The sequence below is a fragment of the Cornus florida genome, unplaced genomic scaffold, assembly GCF_030987335.1.
Source record: "Cornus florida cultivar Cherokee Brave unplaced genomic scaffold, ASM3098733v1 CherokeeBrave_3.0.0_Hap2_Chr06, whole genome shotgun sequence".
Classification (NCBI taxonomy): domain Eukaryota; kingdom Viridiplantae; phylum Streptophyta; class Magnoliopsida; order Cornales; family Cornaceae; genus Cornus; species Cornus florida.
The window spans coordinates 65,749,250-65,763,114 of NW_026775576.1; the positions used below are offsets into that span (position 1 = coordinate 65,749,250).

A 13,865-nucleotide genomic window follows, 5' to 3' on the forward strand; every position below is an offset into this window, starting at 1 on the left:
GTGTCCTCTTTCGAATGTTCAATCTCTTGTGGAACCATTAATTAAAATGGCATCCATGGAAGCTGTGGGAAATTTTAATGCACTCCCTTTTGAAGGTAATGATGAGGACCTTCTTGTCAAAAGCTATCTGAATTTATTTAAATACACTAACCTTACATTTTTACTCAACAAATTCATCACCTACGGGTATCAGGTATGATGCATTTTGTGGTTATTATTTCACTTTGTAGACAGGCAAACCTTTTTGGTTTGGTGCTCATCACATGATGGGTCCCACAATTCACGTTTTAAAGTCCCTCTCGTCATCGAGGTAGATAGCTAGCGAGGTAATCGGCCTCACACAAGTTTACGTTTTATATTTCTTTTTTGTGTGTTTGCCTTTGGAAAGATAGATAATAGGTAGAGAGAGAAACAAAGTTTTAGTACGCGAAAGTGACTAAAGAGATAAGAGAAGATGTCGAAAATGAAAAAAATAAAATAAAATAATAATAATAAAGATGCTAAAAATGAAAAATAAAAAATTAATAAAGGTAGCCTACTCAGATAGCTAGCCACAAATATGGAAAGCCATGACAGACCATTTACTAAATGTGGAGAGCCTATAGAGAGCACCATTCATCATACCAATTACTCCATATAAGAAGACAACAATAATAATTGAGTTAGATAGATATGCAAATATTTCTGTCAAAGAAATGTATGGTTGATATGTATCCACTCCAATGTATGCCGGTCCCCACTTATATCTTGTTATCAGTTCTTTTCATGTGTATAAAATGGATTCACTCAACCACATATGTAAACACAACTCTTGTACGTTTGAAATCTAGCTTAGTTTTGGCATCTTACATTCTTTGTAAATTATGGTCATGGAAAACAATGCTGAAAACACAGCATTGCTCATGCACTCTTCTGATTCTCTAAAGCCTTTTCTTGATCAACTTCCCAAGCAATGCTTTTGGGATGATCTTGTAATACCCCGATAATTTTAAAAGATTTATTAATTAGGATTAATTATTTTATTTTATTTTTCAATGATTTATTTTATTTTATTGAGTGTTAGATTAATTATCTTATTTTAATTAAGTTATATTTCGTGATTATGTATGATGATTGATTGTTTGTGTGGTTGATTTTTGATTGAATTATTGGTGTGTTGATTTTATTGGTATTATATGACTTAGTTGTAAATTCTTATTTATTTATGTGCTTCATGTAATTAGTTATTTTAATTTCTGTATTTAATTAATTATCTTATTTATTTAAATTAATTGGATTGGGTTTGAGGAAAGTTGGACCAAAAGATGTGGTCTTGGGCTTGTATGAAACCTTATTGGGTTAATTAATGAAGGTCCGTGGTTATTTAATTATTTAAATGATCACTTTTGTATCAATTATATTTATATATATATATATAGATATATATTTATTGATATTTATAAGTATATATGATTTAATTAACTAATGAATTAATTATGGAAGGAATATATATTTATATATATATATATGTTTATAGATATAAATTATTTAAAGATTATTATTTTAATTCATAATACTAGTTGGAATAGGATTTGGAATTTAAGGTGTATAAAAATACACATAAGGCTTTAGGGTTAAAGGTTTTACACGTTAGAAAAATAAAACAGACAGAGAGAGAGGAAGAAGAAGGGCTGACAAGGAGGAGGTCGGATCTGAAAAGGAGGACGTCAGAATTGGAAGAGATAATTAAAGCTTAAAGCGTCGGTTTCGTTTCGAAACCTTCAGGCGAGTTTTCTCTAACTTTCCTCTTAGAACTCATAAGGATTTCACCTTGAGTATCAAGGCTTTAATTAAATTTATTTGTTTAAAAATTATGGTTAGATCGGAATAATTAAAAAGGATAAACTATTATATTTGATTTTTAGATTATTGGATTTTAATTGATATATATAGGTGTTATGTATATTTTAAAATCAATCTATAGGTGGATTTGTGACCCAAGAGAGTTAATTATGGTTTCTTTATTTTCTAGAATTGTTCTGTAATTTTCTGGAATTTTTCTGATATTTTTAGGAATTTATTAGGATTTATTTTCCTATTATTTGTTAGGAAAATATATATATATATATATATATATATATATATATATATATATATATACTAGGTAACTGGCGCATGTGGAGCGGCGGCACAATAAAGAATTGATCCAGTGCGGCGCGGTGTAGGATAATAGGGTGTATACGCCAATTAGGGCCATTTGATTAATTAAACTTATGTGAATTGATATGGTGCATCGCGGCGCATAAAACTTTGGTGCGCATGTGTATCTGGACCATAGAAGTGGTCTGGTCAACTATGGGATTATTTGGTGTATTGCAGACCATGAGAAGATGGTGCACTCGCTGATCTGGACCTTAGATCTATTATAGTTAATAGAAAATAATCTAGTGTGAGCGTGTTCATTTGCGCACTCATTTATGACCATTGGATGCGGCATAAAGGAAGTGATGGATTCAGTGTGGTGAGCTCATGGTAGCTGAAAGAGCTTAGCCAATACCAGCACACAAGAAGGCTTGAATCCAGCGCGTGCAAGTGCATAGTAAGCACGTGGGCGCGTGTGGGAAACTATGTTGGCCTAATTCGACACTAGAAATTAAAACGGTCATAACTTAGTCATTTTAAATCGAAATTGGGTCATTCTTGAGCTCAAATTCAAGGATTTTTCGTCTTCTTTCCAATGGTACCAATTTCATTATCAGATTCCCATCCTACTAGGAGATATTTATGTTTTAGTGAGAAAGTGTTGGAAAACTATTTAAACCAATATGGAGTATTTAAAGGAAACTATTTCTGACATATTTAGTTGCACTAATTTGTGTAAATATAATAAATTAATAATTTGTTATGGAAGGAAGTGTATATATATATATATATATATATATATATATAATTATTTATATATGGGTATATATAGTTTAATTTGTCTATGAGTTGTATGGAAGGATGAATATATATATATATATATATATATATATGTATGTATATTGATTTTAAATAATCAAGGATTATTAAAGAAGGTGTTAAACACATATATACATTAAATAACATATGTGTAGGTATATATATATATAAATCATTTAAGATGATTAATATTATCATTCTTATTTGGCATATCTTAATAGGCTGGTTGTTAAATTAATGATATACGTATAATATGCATGTGATGGCTATGTATGATTTAGCGTATTGTTAATTTTAAAGTTAATTCATGGTTAAAGTGTGGGCATGGATGAATTGTCAAATGATTAAATATATTACCTAAATATTTGTATGAATAGAATACATATATGGAAAGCATGGATGAATTGCTAATTAAATGTATGAATAAATATACCTGTGGAGGCATGGTTGAATTGCCAATGTATAAATAAATATACTTATGGAGGCATGGTTGAATTGCCAATGTATAAATAAATATACTTATGGAGGCATGGTTGAATTGCCAATATATAAATAAAAATATTTGTAACGGCATGATTGATTTGCCAAAGCATAATTACGTTATTATGTGTTAGATGATTAAAATATCATCTATGGTTGTTGTATGTATGGATTGGATTAGGGTTAGATATTCTTAAATGAGAATAGTTTAGTACTTACTGGTTAGTGTATTAGTTTACATTAATAAAATAATATTGGGAAAGACGTGGATGATTTGTCAAAACTTGGATTTTGGATATGTGATTTAAACAATTAAAATCATTATCGGGTTGGGATTAAATAGAGTATTTCTTTTATTATAATTTGTTGTTTAAATGATTAAACAACTGACTAGGATGGGATTAAGGTCAAAGGAGTTTTTATAAAATGAAATGGTAGATTGGTCTAGGTATGAATATTATTTTAATAATTATTTAATAGGTATGGAAATTTAATAAACCTAATAATGGATGTGATTAGTATAGTATATATAATTATATATAGACATGTATATCGTGCTTTATTAAAGTTAAAACTTTATTAGGTTTGGTTTTGATCAGAGATGATCTGCTTATTGGTTTTCAGAGGCCTGGTAAAGTGAACTTGCTCGTAGGGTTTAACCCACGATTTATTTTTCAGGTTATTAGAGGTTCCAGTCTCGAGGTTGAGGATCCGCAGCTGGGAGACTGTCATTCGTCTATTCATCTTGTGTACTTTTAAATAGTATTGGATTATTGGATAATGTTTTAAGGGGTCCTTGAGTTATGGGATTTCCGAATTGTAATTGTTGGAGAATCATTAAGTAATATTTATTTATTAGTTTTCTTCAGCGGTTTATTTTTTCTTTATTATTCATCTTTGTATTCTGTGCTTGTTAAATACTTAAATTGTTTTGATATCCCTTGATTTTGTGCGCGGAGTTGATCAATCCGTGTTCCAAAATTAGGGGGTATCACAGTTGGTATCAGAGCACTCCAGGTTCAAGTGTCCCTAGGGTGTCTTTCGTTGTGTGACTTCCGCGTTGTGTACTCTTTTACTTAGAGCTTAAGTTTAGGATTCATTGTATTCTATATTCGGTCCGTTAGTGTGTCCTAATGGTAAATCATTGAGTCTTATCAGGAAAATGGTAAGACACCGATTTAGAAGGTATTGGTAAATCGTTGAGTCTTTCCCTAATTTTGAAGTATGGGTTTTATGGATTTATGCACCAACAAAATAATATGGAGGTATTTTAGGGACGGATTAACGGAATAGTTAAGTCCTACCTATTTATTTATGAATTGTATGGTTTAATACACCGGTATGGGACGGTGGCATTTCAGGGACGGATTAACCAAAGAAGTTAAGTCCTACCTATATATTTATAAGGGAACGGATTAACCATAGTGTTAAGTCCTACTTATTCGTGTCAGGTCAACGGAATAGTTGGATGGTATGCCATTGAAATAATATGGTTGGATAGTTTACTTTTATGTGGATATAATGGATATATATATATATATATATATATACATACACACACACACATATATGGGCCATGATATAAGCTTGAGTCTCAGGATCAGTGGTTAGGATGGAGGCGTATATTGCCGATTGAGATGGGTAGCTGGGTTTAAGGATGTGTGGGCTCTGGTAGAAGGAGGGCTCGTAATCACCTTTGTGTGCGTTTTACGTGAGATACCCACTATCCGGTTGAAACTGTTTTAGTCCAGTGAGAGTCTCTAGTGTGTACTTATATTTATCAATTATATAAATATGGAATTAGCTAATTACGTGATGTGTCTGCTAATAATGAATATGTGTGGATGGGTTAATTTCCACACGGATAAAAGGAATAATGAAATTTGAAATTAAATAATCAAAGTTTTTATTTCATGGATTTGTGAATTCCGAGGACGGAATTCCGTTTGTTAGGGGGGAAGAATGTAATACCCCGATAATTTTAAAAGATTTATTAATTAGGATTAATTATTTTATTTTATTTTTCAATGATTTATTTTATTTTATTGAGTGTTAGATTAATTATCTTATTTTAATTAAGTTATATTTCGTGATTATGTATGATGATTGATTGTTTGTGTGGTTGATTTTTGATTGAATTATTGGTGTGTTGATTTTATTGGTATTATATGACTTAGTTGTAAATTCTTATTTGTTTATGTGCTTCATGTAATTAGTTATTTTAATTTCTGTATTTAATTAATTATCTTATTTATTTAAATTAATTGGATTGGGTTTGAGGAAAGTTGGACCAAAAGATGTGGTCTTGGGCTTGTATGAAACCTTATTGGGTTAATTAATGAAGGTCCGTGGTTATTTAATTATTTAAATGATCACTTTTGTATCAATTATATTTATATATATATATATAGATATATATTTATTGATATTTATAAGTATATATGATTTAATTAACTAATGAGTTAATTATGGAAGGAATATATATTTATATATATATATGTTTATAGATATAAATTATTTAAAGATTATTATTTTAATTCATAATACTAGTTGGAATAGGATTTGGAATTTAAGGTGTATAAAAATACACATAAGGCTTTAGGGTTAAAGGTTTTACACGTTAGAAAAATAAAACAGACAGAGAGAGAGGAAGAAGAAGGGCTGACAAGGAGGAGGTCGGATCTGAAAAGGAGGACGTCAGAATTGGAAGAGATAATTAAAGCTTAAAGCGTCGGTTTCGTTTCGAAACCTTCAGGCGAGTTTTCTCTAACTTTCCTCTTAGAACTCATAAGGATTTCACCTTGAGTATCAAGGCTTTAATTAAATTTATTTGTTTAAAAATTATGGTTAGATCGGAATAATTAAAAAGTATAAACTATTATATTTGATTTTTAGATTATTGGATTTTAATTGATATATATAGGTGTTATGTATATTTTAAAATCAATCTATAGGTGGATTTGTGACCCAAGAGAGTTAATTATGGTTTCTTTATTTTCTAGAATTGTTCTGTAATTTTCTGGAATTTTTCTGATATTTTTAGGAATTTATTAGGATTTATTTTCCTATTATTTGTTAGGAAAATAATTATATATATATATATATATATATATATATATATATATACTAGGTAACTGGCGCATGTGGAGCGGCGGCACAATAAAGAATTGATCCAGTGCGGCGCGGTGTAGGATAATAGGGTGTATACGCCAATTAGGGCCATTTGATTAATTAAACTTATGTGAATTGATATGGTGCATCGCGGCGCATAAAACTTTGGTGCGCATGTGTATCTGGACCATAGAAGTGGTCTGGTCAACTATGGGATTATTTGGTGTATTGCAGACCATGAGAAGATGGTGCACTCGCTGATCTGGACCTTAGATCTATTATAGTTAATAGAAAATAATCTAGTGTGAGCGTGTTCATTTGCGCACTCATTTATGACCATTGGATGCGGCATAAAGGAAGTGATGGATTCAGTGTGGTGAGCTCACGGTAGCTGAAAGAGCTTAGCCAATATCAGCACACAAGAAGGCTTGAATCCAGCGCGTGCAAGTGCATAGTAAGCACGTGGGCGCGCGTGGGAAACTATGTTGGCCTAATTCGACACTAGAAATTAAAACGGTCATAACTTAGTCATTTTAAATCGAAATTGGGTCATTCTTGAGCTCAAATTCAAGGATTTTTCGTCTTCTTTCCAATGGTACCAATTTCATTATCAGATTCCCATCCTACTAGGAGATATTTATGTTTTAGTGAGAAAGTGTCGGAAAACTATTTAAACCAATATGGAGTATTTAAAGGAAACTATTTCTGACATATTTAGTTGCACTAATTTGTGTAAATATAATAAATTAATAATTTGTTATGGAAGGAAGTGTATATATATATATATATATATATAATTATTTATATATGGGTATATATAGTTTAATTTGTCTATGAGTTGTATGGAAGGATGAATATATATATATATATATATATATGTATGTATGTATGTATATTGATTTTAAATAATCAAGGATTATTAAAGAAGGTGTTAAACACATATATACATTAAATAACATATGTGTAGGTATATATATATATAAATCATTTAAGATGATTAATATTATCATTCTTATTTGGCATATCTTAATAGGCTGGTTGTTAAATTAATGATATGCGTATAATATGCATGTGATGGCTATGTATGATTTAGCGTATTGTTAATTTTAAAGTTAATTCATGGTTAAAGTGTGGGCATGGATGAATTGTCAAATGATTAAATATATTACCTAAATATTTGTATGAATAGAATACATATATGGAAAGCATGGATGAATTGCTAATTAAATGTATGAATAAATATACCTGTGGAGGCATGGTTGAATTGCCAATGTATAAATATACATACACGGAGGCATGGTTGAATTGCCAATGTATAAATAAATATACTTATGGAGGCATGGTTGAATTGCCAATATATAAATAAAAATATTTGTAACGGCATGATTGATTTGCCAAAGCATAATTACGTTATTATGTGTTAGATGATTAAAATATCATCTATGGTTGTTGTATGTATGGATTGGATTAGGGTTAGATATTCTTAAATGAGAATAGTTTAGTACTTACTGGTTAGTGTATTAGTTTACATTAATAAAATAATATTGGGGAAGACGTGGATGATTTGTCAAAACTTGGATTTTGGATATGTGATTTAAACAATTAAAATCATTATCGGGTTGGGATTAAATAGAGTATTTCTTTTATTATAATTTGTTGTTTAAATGATTAAACAACTGACTAGGATGGGATTAAGGTCAAAGGAGTTTTTATAAAATGAAATGGTAGATTGGTCTAGGTATGAATATTATTTTAATAATTATTTAATAGGTATGGAAATTTAATAAACCTAATAATGGATGTGATTAGTATAGTATATATAATTATATATAGACATGTATATCGTGCTTTATTAAAGTTAAAACTTTATTAGGTTTGGTTTTGATCAGAGATGATCTGCTTATTGGTTTTCAGAGGCCTGGTAAAGTGAACTTGCTCGTAAGGTTTAACCCATGATTTATTTTTCAGATTATTAGAGGTTCCAGTCTCGAGGTTGAGGATCCGCAGCTGGGAGACTGTCATTCGTCTATTCATCTTGTGTACTTTTAAATAGTATTGGATTATTGGATAATGTTTTAAGGGGTCCTTGAGTTATGGGATTTCTGAATTGTAATTGTTGGAGAATCATTAAGTAATATTTATTTATTAGTTTTCTTCAGCGGTTTATTTATTATTTATTATTCATCTTTGTATTCTGTGCTTGTTAAATACTTAAATTGTTTTGATATCCCTTGATTTTGTGCGCGGAGTTGATCAATCCGTGTTCCAAAATTAGGGGGTATCACAGATCTCGATCTCTATCAATGGGAAGGTTTTTGGTATCTACCCCCTCACTTAGAAGCTGCAAAAACCATTAAATCACACTTTGAAGCACGCGATGACGATGTCATTTTGGCGTCTCATGTTAAGACAGGCACACATTGGCTCAAAGCTCTTTGTTTCTGCATCATGCAACGGCAAACTGGTGCTAATGATGTTGAAGAAGAGGACCCTCTTGTCAAAATCACTCCCGCGTTGTGTATAAGAACCTTAGAGGTCCAGGTTTACACACCAAATCATTCACCAAATCTCTCAGGTATGTCATCTCCTAGACTATTTCATACTCACTTGCCTTGCAGTGCCTTACTAGATTCAATTAAGAATTGTAAGTGTAAGATTGTTTACATAACTCGGAACCCAAAGGACACTCTGGTGTCAATGTGGCATTTTTTGAACACTCGCAGGACACCTGAACAAGGCCCGTATCCATTTGAGAGGGCATTTGAGGGCTTTTGTAATGGGGTTTGCCCTTATGGGTCCTTCTTTGATCATGTGTTAGAGTATTGGATGGAGAGCTCAAAGATGGCTCATAAGATTCTATTCTTGAAGTATGAGGATCTTAGAAGTGACCCAAAACGACAGTTGAAAAGGCTGGCCTCATTTCTTGGTAAACCATTTGTTGAGGAGGAGGAAATTGATAAGTTGGTGTGGAGGTGTAGCTTGGAGAGGCTCAAGAACTTGGAGGTGAACAAGAATGGTGTCGAGCCTTCGACAGGGTTTCCAAATAGTGCATTCTTGAGGCTTGGTGTTGTTGGGGATTGGAAGAACAACTTCACTTCTGAGATGAAAGAGTGCCTCGATCAAATTACTTTGATGAAATTCCAAGGTTCTGGCCTTGAACTCTAGCCATAAAAATTTGGAGCAATTTGAAGTATTTGAAGCTTTAATTACTAGCCCTAGGCAAATAAACTTCTTAGTTGTTGTTATTTGGAGTAGAAAATGTTTGAACAAAAAGTTGCTAATCTAATTTATTAGATTAGTATTCTTGTTTTGTAATTTGATGTATTGATATGGAATTAAGTCAATGAGTGCTTATTTCGTTAATGTTGATTTTATTATTATTTCAAATTTTTTACTTCATACTATCAGTTCAACTCCTCCTCCGTGAAAAATATTTCTATATCGGTCGCTCTCGTTGACCATTTGCTACTAATTAATTTATCTGCTCTTTGAATGTTGATGATTTTCTGGAACCAATAAAAATGGATTCAGATTCTTCACACCAAAATGGCCCTTAAGAAGCTTATATCCATGGCAGCTGACATTTTCCGGATTCTATTCTATTAAATGGTTCCAAAACGAAGATTAGCATGTTCGTCAAGTATCCTCTGTTTATGTTAAATCCAAGTGTTTTTTTTTTTTTTTTTTTGGGCAAGAAACCCACAACGACTTATTTCTAATGATACTTGAACCATCAAATGGTATAGAAGAGGTATAGAAGAGATACCACTAGACTGCAACTTGGTTTATATTAAATCATGCTTGTTCATGAGCTTAATCGTCAATTTAATATTTTTTATAAAAATTTCTTTTTAGTAAGTGAGACTAGGTTGGTTGGGTTGGGTTCTTTTCCATTTTTTTTCTTTTTTTAATATATATATAGGAATACAATGAAGATACATGCAACTGAACTCCCAATAACAAAGAAGAGAAAGTAACCAATGATCTTTCACAACTTGATAGTTACATGGGTACCATAAGGACTCTCTTCTCCCTTTTAGGTGCACCTCGAAGGTTGATCTGGACAAAGCATATTGTCACACCCCGTCTATGGAGGTTATGCCACGCAGTCGACACTCGCACTGAGTAAGACGCTGCATGGCAATTGCATGGCTAGAGGAGTTTCTAGAATCTTCTGGAGTTATTTAGGATTGTGTGGAAGATTAAATATGTGTAGAAATGTGTAGAATATTGTGAAAGTGTGTGGAAGGTTCTAGAGTTCTCCAGAGTTGTGTGGAGTAGTATGGAGAGTTCTAGAATGTTGTAGATATTTGAAGATATGTAGTGAAGGTTGGAAAAAGTTTTAGAGGAACAATTTCCACCGTCTGTGAGATTGCATTTTAGCCATTTATTAGGGATGAGAGTGCCTATAAATAGAAGTAGGACTTCATTTTGTAGCCATCAAGTCCTAGAAGTGAGCTTGAGTGCCTTCTAGAGTGAGTTTGTAACTAGCCTTGTACAAAACATTCTTTGAAGCAATAGAAGTGTTCTTTCCTTGCCAACTTAAGTGTCTTAGTTTGTGTGAGTGTGCAAGACAAGTGAGGAGAGGGCGAGGGCCACTACAACACTAGTAAGCGCACGAGGGGAGTGCGTTGGCTAAGGTGGGCACGGGAGTTAGGCTGATCAAGTACTTGGGCGAGTAAAAATAACGTCTTGGTACCAAAGCTTAGAGCTCTAAAGAGACCACTCAAGTAGTTGAATAGGAAGACTATAGTGACATTTCATCTAGAGTGCAGGCCTGTAGAGAGGATCTTTATTCATGTCAGTCTAGCTTGGACCAGAATCCTATTGATGATCAATTGAGAATTAGAGAGAAGGGGTTGGTTGATAAGTTCTCTGAGCTATGCCTAGCTGAAGAAATGGTCTTCAAACAAAAAGCTCAAATTCATTGGCCAAAGGAAGGAGATCAGAACACTGCATTCTTCATGAGGAACTTCTCTACTAAATACAATAGAAGGAAGGTAGAGTCTATTACAAACATTGATGGAATCCAGCTCCATGGTGAGGAACTACAACAGGAATTCATTAACCATTTTCAGAGCACAATTGGCCAAACTTAACAGCAATACCTAGGTGTGGCATCTTTCTCACACCTTATCACAAATATTGTCCCAAACCACCTCATCCTATCCCTAACAGCAATTCCATCTGACCTAGAAATAAAACAATGTCTACTCTTATTCCACCCCTTTAACAGTCCAGGACTTGATGGCTACAATTCAAGTTTTTTCATTCACTCATGCCCATCATTGGTCAAGAAGTCACTGCTGCCATTAAGGACTTTTTTATTTTTAGAAAAATGCTCACTGAAATTATTGCTCCTATATTGCTTTAGTGCCCAAAATCTCCAACCCAACATCTGTTCATGACTTTAGACCTATATCCTATTGTAATTTGATTAACAAATGCATTTTTAAATTATTGGTAGCAGCAAAACTTAGCTTTACCTTGCCATTTTTAATTAGTCCCTCTCAGAATGCCTTTGTGAAGGGAAGACGCATCTTTGAAAATGTGATTTTGGCACATGAATTATTTAATGGATATCACAGAGCATCACATCTTCCTAATTGTTCAATGAAGGTTGATCTCAGAAAAGCCTTTGATAATATACACTAGCAGTTCATCATTGATTCCTTGAAGCTGATGGGATTTCCTGATTGCACAATCCTTTAGATAACCCAATGCATTACAACCCCATCTTATTCCATTTATCTCAATGGAGCACTTTTTGGTTTCTTTAAGGGACAAAGAGGAATTAGACAGGGTGACCCCATTTCCCTATTGCTGTTTGTAGTGGCTATGGAGGTTCTCACTCTCTCCATAAATAACTCAATTGGCAACAATCCAGGCTTTAAATATCATTGGAGGTGCATCAAATTGGCTTATCACATTTAACCTTTGCTGATGATGTGTTGTTATTCTCCCATGGAAACCTTTCATCAGTACAAACAATTTTCCAAGCTCTCAATCATTTCCTAGCTCTCTCTGGTCTAAGTATAAACCTCTCCAAGAACTTAGTTTTCTTTTCAGGAGTGGACAACCAAGTAAAAACTGACATACAATCCTTTTTACAATTTAGAACTGGTACACTACCTGTGAATTTCCTGGGCCTGCCACTTTCATCAAGAGCCATTAGCTCAACTGACTGTACTTCTTTAGTTGAAAGAATCACTGCAAGAGTGAAGAGCTGGACATCCAAATTTCTCTCCTTTGCTGGAAGAGTTGTCCTCATAAAATCTATCATTTGCTCTATGCAATCCTATTGGGCTCAAACTTTTGTATTACCTAAGAAGGTTATTTAAGAAGTTAACTGTAACGACCCGAACCGATAGGTCCGAATCGCCAATCGGGTCCTTACACGAACCCGAGGTCATCTAAGGACACCATTGTTATTTCAAATGTCAGGACACTTTTAACACACCTTTACCATCACATGCATCATAGTATCTTTATACAGCCTAGGAATGACCTTAGGAGAGATGGATTAGGAACAAAAGAAGACCAGCAGTTTGGTCATCCGAAGTGGCACTTTGGTCGTCCGGAATGCCCATTTCGGTCGTCAAAAGTGGACCAACAAGTCGACCGGTTGTGGCTAAAAATCTTGCGAGGCTACTGAAATTGATCAAAATGCATTCCGGTTGATTGGTTGGTCCACTTTGGATGACCGGAATGGGCCTTCCGGACGACTGAAGTGCCACTTCGGACGACTGGACTGCTGGTTTTCTTTTGTTCCTAATCCATCTCTCCCAAGGTCATTCCTAGGCTGTGTAAGGATACTATGATGCATGTGATAAGTTGTAAATGTGTGTTAAAAGTGTCCTGACATTTGAAATGACAATGGTGCCCTTAGATGACCTCGGGTTCGGGTAAGGACCTAGTTGGCGATTCGGACCTATGGGTTCGGATCGTTATATTAACCAAATTTTGAAAATATTCTTGTGGTCTGGTCTTGAACTAAAGAAATCATGTGCTAAGGTGGCTTGTGAGGTGGTCTGTAGGCTAAAGATTAATGGGGGTCTAGGCTTTCCTAACCTAGAAATGACAAACATAATTGCTAATACGAGGCATATATGAAAGCTTTTTACTAGAAGAAAGGAAAGTCTTTGGGTTTCTCGGTCCTATAGATATCTGATTAAGAATAAGAGCTTTTGGACTGTTAAACCTTCAGCTCTTAGCTCAGGCTTCTGGAGAAGGTTGTTGAAGTTAAGGGATATGGCAAGGGGCCTTGTGAAGCATAGGGTGGGGAAGGGTAGTGATACAATGATGTGGCTAGATTACTGGCTGCCAAATGGGCC

At 33.5% G+C, this 13,865-nt stretch overlaps 1 protein-coding gene across 1 annotated transcript; it reads left to right on the top strand.

Annotated features, from left to right (window-relative positions):
• Positions 1–55: 55 nt before the first annotated feature.
• LOC132314222 (cytosolic sulfotransferase 6-like) lies at positions 56–9,894 on the top strand. The gene is made up of 2 exons (XM_059813113.1): positions 56–95; positions 8,807–9,894. Exons 1-2 carry the CDS (start codon positions 56–58, stop codon positions 9,694–9,696), a joined length of 930 nt encoding a protein of 309 aa, XP_059669096.1. The 3' UTR covers positions 9,697–9,894.
• Positions 9,895–13,865: the final 3,971 nt, after the last annotated feature.

Coding starts and splice junctions, on each gene's coding strand:
- LOC132314222 (XM_059813113.1), top strand. CDS start 56: ATGGAAGCTGTGGGAAATTTTAATGCACTCCCTTTTGAAG. Junction 96..8,806: donor TAATGCACTCCCTTTTGAAG/GTAATGATGAGG, acceptor TTCCAAAATTAG/GGGGTATCACAGATCTCGAT.